An 11779-nucleotide genomic window follows, 5' to 3' on the forward strand; every position below is an offset into this window, starting at 1 on the left:
TTAAGCATTTCAATATTGACACTCGAAGCTAATTGTTTGTACTTCGGTTAATTACACTTTGGCTTTACATTTCAATTCGAGTGTCTATGAGAGCAATATTACAGAACTTGATACATTGTAACGCATTATTTTATGTTACACATACAACGTAGCATTTTAAACTAATATTTCTTTGAACTACTTTACAGATGCTTCACCGGGTTGTAAGGCGCCTGATATACGCTTTACTGTCATACGACCGGAAACAACCACTGAACAACCGTATGCGAAATTTGAGACAACTCAGATTTATTTACCAGAGGACTTTACAACGTCCGATGCGGAGTTCGTCGAAAGGATTAATATTGATCTGACCGCCCGTCAGCCTGGAGTCAAAGACAATAAAATGAGCGCTATCGTTAATCCCTACCAAGTCGATCTGGATGACCAGCACGGCCTGGCAGGGGTGCACGGTGCGGATGACACACTCGCCGCCATCGACGACGAGGAGGACGAGGCGGACGACTCCGAAGATGGCACACCCAAACGTAACCAGAATCGGAAGTTAAACAAGAAACGGCGTTCTGGATCAGGACGTCGTCGCCGTATTGAAAACGAAAATGGTCAAACACGTGGTCGTGGTAGCCGATACAAGCGTCAGGTGATTCATCACGATCCTGATGCCTCTCCTGATACGGACAAATGGGGCGGTAGCAAATTGGCCGCTGAAGGCGATGTTTACTATGTGCATATTGATGACATTCTGCAGTCGGGCACACCCAACGCCGAACTCCGATTAAAGCTGCATAAATTGAAGCATAAAACGAAGGTAAAGAATTCCACATGTACTGACGTCGGAAACAAAGAGCAGTGCAAGCAGGCTCTAGCGAAGAAACACAAAAAAGCAAGCACCAACAACTTATCCAAGCACATGGTAGAAAAAAAGCAGATGCAAACCAAAGAACCCTATGCGAAACATCATCGTAGACGAGGTGATAGTCACGAGGAAAAACGAGGTGAACAGCAAATGCTGAATGAAAAAATGCAGAACCCGAATCCACGTTATCGACGCGCTGCCTTAGGAGCATTGAAGCAGAAAACCGATATGACTGCGAGTGCTTCGGGCAGCTACAACGATTTGGAAGCGAATGTAAATGCGGCAGAAACTAGCGACTTGGAAACGATAAGAATTGGATGGGAACATAACAAAACTATCAAAAATGTATTTAATAAAACGACTGACGAGCAGCTGCTGGACGATAGCGATGTGCCGGCGGTGTATGGCAATGAGACGGGCGCAGAGGCGCTGCAGCGCGTCAAACGCAAGTCCGGCAAGACAACCGGCGCATTGAGTCGTCCCAAAGGCGGCGGAGATTCTAGCTCAAAGACAACAAGTCGCAAAGATAAAGGTAAGGAATTTGTCATGAATCATCCTATTTAATTTAAGTGCATTATGAGAAGCACAAATTCATGATATATATTTCATAAGTGTCCTTTAAACCGAAGAAAGTATATTCGATGCCTACTCATTTGGTATATAATTTCTGCGGTAGTATTAAGGAAACGGCACCGAAAGCATTTAGCAACTCTTAAACCCTCCATTTTAGGCAAATCGCTGTTTTCAAACGATCTTTGTGATATGATTAAAGAACTTAACGACCACTTTGAGAGCGTTTCAACTCGTATATGTCTAGATCCTTTGAAAATCCAAAGTAACTTACTAATAAGTTTTCCATGGTAGTTTGACTTTAACGTAAATATTTCCAGATGGTTTTCTCACATCGCTGAGAGTTCACAGTATTAGTTTCTACTGTAAAATTTCAATAATTATTGTACTTTCAGGTATATACGATGAAGAGGGAGGCTATTCTCCTGTACATCCCGACGAAACCGATGAAGAAGAGGAGGAGGATGAAGAGGAAGAAATTGACATTCAACAGCAATTCACTGAAGTATCAGAAATACGTTTCCCGGGCGAAATTGGACCATTGGGCGATAGAAGATTGTGTAAAATACGATGCGTCAAAGGAAAATGGGTTGGTCCCTTATGTGCCACCAATGAGGAGGGTAAGTGGTGAAAAGGCCAATAAGCCAATATTCACTCACACTGAATGTATCAAAAACATCATGGCCATTACCAACTCGAACAACGTTACAGCAAATACACAAATCATTAAGCAATATAAACATACAAACATAGTAATTAACACGTGGGAGCATAAGTAGATACATATATATGTACATATGTATCATATATACGTGCTAATATAAAAACAAACTCTCACAATGGCAATATTTTATATGCACTTAAAAGATAATTTAAAGTAAAGAAATTACTGAAATTAAAAAAAACAAATACTTACAAATTGATGCAATTAACGGTGAATACAGAAAAAACCACATACATACCTACAAGGATACTAAAGCATACAGTGTTATTTACGAATAAATAAAAATTCACGCATACATACATATAAGCATAATTGTAGCAAATACAGCATTTAAAAACAAACATACATACATATGATCTAACAACTTACATAAATACATAGAAACATACATACTTACATATGTATTTACAAATGCAGTAGATGGAATAAAGCGATGCAAAATATAAATGAGTACATCAACAATGCACATATTTTGTTTTAATTTTTCAACGTTAAACCTCATTTTCATACATATCTACATACTTATTGGAAAACTCTCACAAGAATCCTACATATAGTACATGTGTATGTATATTTTATTTAAAAGTTTAAAGCAGTTCATTCAATATGTACTTTATTTTGTAAAATTTCTCACAATTTTGTAACCCTTTGCCGTAGACGATAATGGAAATGTGAAATTTCAGCCTCTGTACAAGAGTTGCCATGTGAATCGAATTCCGCCGCATTTGCTATTGAGCTATCGAAACATTTCAGTGGTAAGTTGAAAACAATATCCGCAATACACAAGGACAGAGTGGAAATGAAAGTGTTCTTTGGCACATGTTCAACTGTCGGAATGTTATTATTACTACATACATATATACATACATACATACACACGTTAGACTTTAACGCTCATTCGTAAATATTTATGAGGCATATCACAAATTCTCCACAGTTTCGAATGTTTGAAAGTGCAAAAATTTATATTTGCAATTAATTTTGCTCAATGAACATTCTCATAAATACATACATGAATACTTATATATTAGAATTTATTTATTGTTAAAAGGGTTTCACCGAATATTAGTTGGTATACTCTACATATACCAACTTGACTAACTAAGCAAAATGGGAATCAAAAATTTTTTTGATAGTTGTAAAAGCTCTTCAAATTATTTTGCTTACTTTTGCACTCACCTTATGTATGCTCTTTTTATCTACACCATATCTTTATCACTCGCTACTTCTATATATATTTATGTATGTATATAATTGTTTGTTCATCTTATGTACTCTTTGTTATTTCTAATAAGCACACTCCGATTTTATCTCACCCATTATAAGTACGTTCTTACGTTACTCTTGCGTATTGAGCGCAAACCAAAATTTCGTTTTCGTCTTATTTAATTTTCTTTCTTGCAGACCCCGATACCGTCCATAAGAGGGTCGCGTCGCAATCGAACTTCCAAATCGACTTTTATTTCCAATACACAAATTGTGAGTTTGAACGTCTTAAGACATTTCGGGTCAATCGATGCAAAACGCTTATTCCACACTCGCATCTTTCGCATGCTTCCTGCTACTCAATGGCTTAATGGCCATACATGGCAGCGAGCCACGTATGTTTATGAGTCTTGCGTGATCACTGTATGTGGACGAGTTGAGCTTGGAAAAGGCTGTTAAGCAGTAATGAACACCCTTGTAGTGAAATGAAAGTACTTTAAGTAGATTCCCTGCAATGGGAGGGTACAAAGTAGATGATGCTTGCATTTGGTAATGAATACTTCTATTAGTTTAGCTTTGCTTTTGGAAGAATATTTTGATAGCTGAGTAACTATTTTTGCATTCACAATTCAGCACTTCAACTCACTTAACATTTTTCAAGGTCGCAGCTTGAATAAATAGACCTGCGTCCTCAGACACCCAAGAGTTCCGTATCGAGGAGAGGTTCTAGGGCTTTCTTAATTCTCTTATTATAGAAGTTTACACTTGTACGAAAGCTCGCACTAAATCTTTTACGAGTACTTTTATAATTTTTTTGCTAAGAAGTATTAGTGGTTGACATAATTTGACTCAACAAGTGCAAAGTGTATCGTCGGTACATACGAAGATAGATAGATACTCACTCTATAATTAACGCCGAATAACTGAGTTCGGAAAACGTTCGGGAAAAACACACATGAACAATAGCTATATCTATCGCCGAAATCTTTGCTTTAAGTTCATAATAATGTTCATAGAAGTATTATTTTTCGATGAGGCAAGGCCACAATTTCATCTTGATGACTTTGCTACGAAGCATAATTGCCGCATTTTAGGATCGAAAGCCCCGCAAGTCAACGTCGATAAACAAAAAGATCTTCAGAGAGTAATTTTTTTTTATCGATTTTGAAGCGATACCATAAGGGTCGACATTACTTTCATTTTTAAAAATCAAATAATCACGTTTTAAAATTAAAATATATAAAGAACTAAATAGGTGGCTCGTTTCAAGAAATTATATTTAGTTGGAGCTCTTTTTGCACCTCGATTATGTGGAGATGTGTCTACATACAGAATTATAATTAATAACATATAAAAATAGATTTATGTATGTCAACCACTGATTTTTATCGCAAATCTAGATGCCGAAAATTTTCACAACAGAATAAAGCACCAAACACTGACACAATAATCAAATACCAAGTATGCTTTTATGTCATATAAACACCAGCAACACTGTTTTGTAAGCCATCCTGTGTGGCTCTCGTTTGTAATCTGCATTTTGGCTCGTGTTTTTGCTGATCTCTATATCTTTTTTCTCTCTATCTGTCTGCGCCTGTTACTATTTCTGCTATATTCTTCAACTTTATAAAATGAATAATAAAATGACAACATTTCTGCTACAAACTTCTAATGATCCACCCTGTATATTATAAAACCAAAATGCAATTTGTCAAATCGTTCGCCACTCTCAGAATGTTGGCTGGGACTTGCCACATGGACACTCATTACAGGCTCGCTGTAAAGATCTGGGCATGTACAAGCTTCTTGGCGAATCTCGGGTGCTTTGCTCAAACGGCCTATGGGCACCGCGTATGCCTTCCTGTGTGCCCACAACATTACTTACCAATTTCTCTGACGACAGCGCGCCCTCCATTCGCATCAAAGTTTTCAATGGTTCCGGTGCATTTGAGCCTTCCGGCGTACTAGCCGTACTGCCACAGAGTTCGATCTTACTAGATTGCATGTATCCACGGATGCGGGGCATCCCCGATTGGACGTGGACAAGTTGGTACAGGCAGTATATAACAGGTAGGTAAAACGGTATAGGTATACGTATGAAGAATATCAAACGTTTAATCCTATTTAGGAACTTCATGAGCTATTATAGACACCTCGGTTTTTAGTATACGTCTAATGTTATAGTTTGTGACCTTTGTCCGTTTGTTTTTCAGGTTGGTCACACGAAGACAAAAATTTAAGATATCGCTTGACAATTAAGGACATACAAAACAGTGATTCGGGAACATTTACGTGTACTTCACCACGGGGTTTAACCAATAGCATTGCAATTGTTGTGGCCACCTCAACATGTCCGCAGCTACCAGAACCGGTGTCGCCGCTCACGCTGCGCTTGGAGGGTAATAAGCTTGGACAGCGCGCCATGTATCGCTGCCCTCCAGGTTATCGCATCGATGGTGTTGCAAATGCAACTTGCTTGGCCTCGGGTAATTGGTCATCGCCGCCGCCCACTTGTCAGGCTGTGCAGTGCCCCCGTTTGGCGTTGGACGATCCACATTTGAGTTTGATCGAGCTAAATACGTCGGCGTGGGGGCGGGCGATGTTCAAATGCCAATGGGGCTTCAAGCTGACCGGCCCGCCGAGACTGGACTGTGAGCCGACGGGCGTGTGGAGTGGCCCAGTACCGCGTTGCAAAGGTGAGTAATTGTCAGAAAGTGTTTAAAAACTTTTGACTTTTCAAAAGCGAAGGTCAATTTTTCGATATCAATATATTTTGCAAAATTTAATTTAGCTTTTATTTATTCCACCAAAGAAGTGTGATTACCACGCGTGTAAGCATACAGATTTAACATATAATATATAGTAATGAGGATTTAGTAGCTAAGTCTACCATAAAGTGCATAGTCGTCACCGATAGTTAGTCTGCATAAATTTTATTGTACTTTTGTCCTAAGAAATTGAACCAACAAGTTCGATGTCTAAAGGCTACCGTTCCGTTTAATTCATCATTTAATCAGACATTGTCTGGTACTCTTTCTCTTTAAGAATTATGTAGGAACCTTTTCAAAATTTAATATTGTCAATTTTGAGTCATCTTGTAGGCTCTCGCTCAAATTAATCAGTTAGTTTTACGATGTAGCCATATATGTCAAAATACCAATTTATTAAATATACTATCAGCATAATGTGTCGATATATAAAAATTTTGTTTGGGAAACTAACCAAACCTATGGATAATGGGTGACTTATATCCAATATCGTATATAACGCAAAATTTAGTCAAATGCAACCGAAAAGTATTTAAAATCAGTATTTAATGAGACCTGCATTTAAAAAATTGCATTTTACAAAATCTATAACTGCCTGTGGGGGTAGACTTTTTAAGTAAGAAGGGTAGGGTTATTTAAAAAGTTCGCAGATATCAATTTATTGGTAACGAAACGCAAATGCAGGAGCACAAACGCGCAGCGACATTGATTCCTGCCTACACTTCAAAGGATCCAACTAAAAACCAGAACCACTGCCTAGTAGAGACTGCTGTTGGCGTTGTCAGCATCATGCAAAGTACGAGAATAATTGAATTCTTTATTGACAACTCAAACGCAAGGTAAACGTGAGCGGTGGATGCTGTTCGACAAGAAATAACTAGCGTCAACGCCAGCAGTGTTGAAAGTTGGAAGGCGACAAAAACCATTTTACTCGTACCTCATTTTCACTTTACTTAACGCGGCCAATAACTTAATGTTTTCCATTTGTGATTCTCCTTTTTGTTATTTTTATTTTTAGTTGGGTTTTAGTTCTGCTAGACGTGTAATTTTTTCTTTTGTACAATAGTACAGATAAAGATATACATATTCTCTCATTGTTTGCAATGCATTTTTGTTCGTTTTTTGTTCAAATTGCAACATAGATGTTTCACTGCATCATCGTCATTTGCTCTGTTTCTTCTCGCTTTGCTCTATCTTGCACTCGCCAACCCTATCATCTACCCCATCAAAATGAAAAATCACGCGCATGAAAAATGTATAATGAAACAGCCATCCAATGTTCGACGCCGGTGGCGCCGCTAAATGGACGTATAGGCGGCACAAATCTGAACCAGCGCCGTCTCACTGTGGGCGCTTTGGTCACATTCAGTTGCAACGAGGGACACACGCTTGTCGGCGAGCCGAGCATCATTTGCACCGAAACAGGACTCTGGTCGCATCCACCACCATTTTGTAAGTAATACCCCAAGCAGTAAAACAATAACCAAACCAACCAAACCAAAAAGAATGGTGTTAAATTGAAAATGTAGAAGAGCCGCGAATCTGTACACACTCACTCAATACTCACACGCATACACAAACACGCACACACACAGAGACCTATGTATGTAACTGTTAGCCTTAAAGTACACATGCAAATAGTGGCGTTGTGTGTGCGTGTGTGTGTATGTGTAGAAAATAATTGGTAGAAAAAGAGGCAAAACATAAGAGTTACGAACAGGCGAAAAGACAGCTTAATAAACAAGCAGATTTTGACGGTTCAAAGGAAAAATTACAATTTACGATTCCAACCCGCTATTTCTTTTCAACTACTTTAAACACCAAACAGCTGACCATTCAATCAACGACTAATAAAACATATCAAAAAAGCTGATTACTCGACCATATATGTGTACACACATATGTGCGTATGGAAGTATACGAATTTACATAAATACAAACATGTATGTGTACCTAAGTTAGCCCAATATGAAGATATCTCATCAGATTCATTTAGTCATCAACTCATTCTCATTTCTTTGTACAAATCTGTGTATCTCTTTCTGCTCTTGCTCTCCCGCCGCTTCCCCATCCACCGTCCACTGTGCAGGCAAATCGCAATGCCCCTATCCCGGCGATCCGCCAAATGGTTTAATAGCGCCGCTCAAATTCAATTACGATTCCGGCGATTATCTGAGCGTCCAGTGTCGGCCAGGTTTTGTGCAATACAGCGAGAATGGTCCGCCAGAGCGTCCAAAATGTCAACCGGATGGAAATTGGTCCGGTCCGGTACCTAAGTGCCGCAGCTATGAGGAAGTGTAGCTAATCAAAATGGCGGACATGATGATGCCGGAATCATCTGACGAGTCCACACAACTCCACCCCCCACACCAAAACAGCATGCTTCGTTATTAGCCACACAAGATCAAAGAGCTTAAAGTAGAGGTACGGGGCAGAGACATAACACCAAACGAATAAATATGTATGTACGGTTATAATCAACACGCTGCAGGAATAAATACGTGGACAAATTTATGGCGACCCAAACAGCATTACATACACGCACACACATCGTATTATGTATGGAATAGTGTAATTTAGGGTAAATGGTTGGGACATATACGATACACACACGCACACTCGCACACAAATTAATATTGAAAATTCACGAAACTACTCTGCAGGAAATAAACAATCACAAATTTATTGATATTATTTTTTCAAATTGATTCAAATAATATTAGTTAAAAAACTTACTTTTTTCTGTATTCATGGTTTGTATTGTGCGAATAAGAGTATAAAAATGTTTATAGAACATCTTCAAGCCCTTCGTCGAGGTATTTGGTCATAGTAAGCTTGCTAGTTTCATTAGCATAACCGGTTTCCAAAAAAAAAATAAATATGTTTTAAATTTTATTTGGATAGGTTTCTTTTTTAAAACTATATTTCCGCCCCTGTTATGATTTGTAACTTTGAAAATAACAGAGTAAAAATTTGTAAATTGGGAGAAGAACTTAACACAACTTAATTCATATCTCACTGACTTTTAGACCTCTGCAACTGCGTTCATATTTCGTTAATTGTTTGATCACATCGCTTTCAATACCTATTGAACAAAGCAGTAAACAAAAATATATGTTTAAAATTCATCAAACAGATAATTTCCTAATGTAAAAAACTTAATTTAATCTACTGTTTTATTAGTCTTAAGTGCTTAACTATAGCCCTAACTCATGTTCCTAATAGGAATAAAGGAAAATAAGATTTTAAAAGATCGCACTATCTATCTGGCATACGTTATGGGCGATTCGAATTTTACGTGATGATTTTGAGATAAATCGGTTGGTAAATATTGGATATAAATATATTTGGAGTCCAGCGCTACATTTTGGGGATAATTTTGGTCTGAATAACCCGATTCAGTGATACAAATATGCGCTCAGCTTGTAAACACTTTTTTGGTAAATATCCAAAATTCAATTGGCAAATGAGAACTACAACCTAAACCACCTATGGTGTATTAAACATATTATAAAGACTCCAAAAAAGTTGATTCAGGTCTGTATTCGAAGTAAAACTTTAACTATTATAGTTTAAGAAGTACACATTACATTATTACTAACACGTGTGAAGGAGGTCATTCAAATCTACTTTTCCAGCTCCAATACTCGATTCACTAGGATTGTACATTTTGCGAAAGAGCTGTAAGCCCTAAAAGGGGTATTAAAATCGTTCTGCAAAAATCATCGGTTTTTTATATTATTGTTAGCTGAAATTGCTATTTCAAAGTAATTGTTTTAAAAATTTCCTGCAGGGTTCGAATTCATACCGAAATACAGAAAAATACTCACACAATTATTGATTTGTAAAAGTTTATATCACAGACCAACATATTACAATAATTATGTATTCAGTTATAAATTGTAAGATTGTTTGTTGTGAATGGTCACTACAAAATATTCATAATACTTCAGTGGGCGCGTCAACTGAATTTGAAAAAAAATCAAATTTTAATATGTAAGAAAAACCTGAGCGTTATGTGCAGAGTAATGTAGTTTGGGGAAAATGTTAATTCTTGAAAAGAAACAATTTATTGCTCCAGTGTATTAAACAGGATAATATTTATTAGAATAAGCGTTGTTAAATTTAAATTAAAAAATACTTAAAACTTACATTCAAAAACGGATAAATGCTGATATATTTACAACAACTTAAATCTTATAATAACAGAAAAAGAAAAATATACATACATATATGTACAAGAATATTGATTTGGAATATATCAAATTTAACATTTGTGCTGCATGGACAGCTTTCCGTTACCCACAAGCCGGGCTTTTACATATAATATAATATTACGTCCCTTAAAATATTGTGCAATGAATTGGAATAGCAAATCAAACTTCCAACTAATGAAATTCCAATAAAACGAAGAGAAAACGGTAAAGTAACTTATCAAATATTAATTATATGTCTCAATAATACTGAACCCAACTATATGAGTAAACTTTCCATAGTAAAACGATGCAAAATTATTCACTCAAACTTGAAATTTATTAAAACCCGAATGAAATTGTAAATATTCAATTTGAAATTAATTAAATTGGTGCTTCTTGAATAATACAAGCAATAATGCTTTAATAAATAAAAGCATTATTGCTATAAGCCTACTAAATGCATACAAATAAATATACAAACATATTCTTATGTATAACATACATATGTATATGCCGATCAAAAAGTAACGAAACTTCCAAATTTTGCTTTTGCGTGCTATAAGTAGACCACAAACATGTATTTCAGCTACTTAAACTTAAATATACACAAATTAGTAAGTTTTCTTATTTCTCAAATATTAAAAGTTTCTATAAATAAATACCTACTTATGTACTCGTATACATATACATATATACCAGTTAAATTGTCCAAATAAAACCAATTGTATTGTATAATATATTTAAGCTTATTTATGTATGTACTTGTAAGTGAATATTAGTGAAATTTAAGCGAAAACGGCGAAGAATCGTAAAAGTTTGTGATCATTTAAAGGCAAAAATATTTAAAAAAGTAATAACAATATATTGTAATAGAAAGACAAAATGAATTATAGCGAAACGAATACATATTGAAAATAAAGTGCATATCTGAGGGAAGTGAAAGGAGAATTATGAACGAGTTTCATTTTGCCATGAGCTGTGAAAGGAACCCGAAACAACGGGTAAGTAGCGTCAGATACAAGGAAATGTACTTATACGGCAAATGCTATGCTCAGCATATACCGACGTTTTTCCCAAAAAAAATTTCAGATCGAAAAATCGAAGTAAATCAAATATAAAAATTTCCTGCCATATTTAAATTTATTTATGAATGATCTAAGCCGCTATTGCACTTAAAACCTTTTATGTTTGATAAAGGTAGATTTTCAGGTAGCACACTAGTAAAGACGTTAAATTTAAAGACAAGGATGGCACGATTATGACACGGATTAGTTCTCAAGCAGAACTTTTAATAATATATCAATGGACGTGACACCGTCAACATTTGTTAAAAATTGTATTTCTTACAAAACCCTTGATTTGAACCGAATGCGGAGAATAAAGTACCCATTACATCCTATTTGAACAATTTCAAATGGGCAAATTTGGCTACAGACAGGTTAACATCCTGTAGAGCGCT

At 36.3% G+C, this 11779-nt stretch overlaps 1 protein-coding gene across 5 annotated transcripts in view; it reads left to right on the forward strand.

Moving 5' to 3' along the window:
- hig (hikaru genki) overlaps positions 1–11268 on the forward strand; it is a 30560-nt gene extending 19292 nt beyond the window's left edge. For 4 of the 5 annotated variants that reach the window (XM_036356755.2, XM_036356771.2, XM_036356777.2 and 1 more), the window contains exons 3-10: positions 189–1388; positions 1822–2046; positions 2808–2905; positions 3555–3629; positions 5090–5426; positions 5570–6052; positions 7394–7576; positions 8214–11268. In XM_036356755.2, the coding sequence (XP_036212648.1) occupies positions 189–1388; positions 1822–2046; positions 2808–2905; positions 3555–3629; positions 5090–5426; positions 5570–6052; positions 7394–7576; positions 8214–8425 (2813 nt within the window). In that variant the 3' untranslated portion in view covers positions 8426–11268. The remainder of the gene's footprint in view (positions 1–188; positions 1389–1821; positions 2047–2807; positions 2906–3554; positions 3630–5089; positions 5427–5569; positions 6053–7393; positions 7577–8213) is intronic. The other variant, XM_036356804.2, reaches the window with a different exon arrangement.
- Positions 11269–11779: the final 511 nt, after the last annotated feature.

This window comes from Bactrocera oleae, chromosome 4 (genome assembly GCF_042242935.1).
Source record: "Bactrocera oleae isolate idBacOlea1 chromosome 4, idBacOlea1, whole genome shotgun sequence".
Lineage (NCBI taxonomy): Eukaryota > Metazoa > Arthropoda > Insecta > Diptera > Tephritidae > Bactrocera > Bactrocera oleae.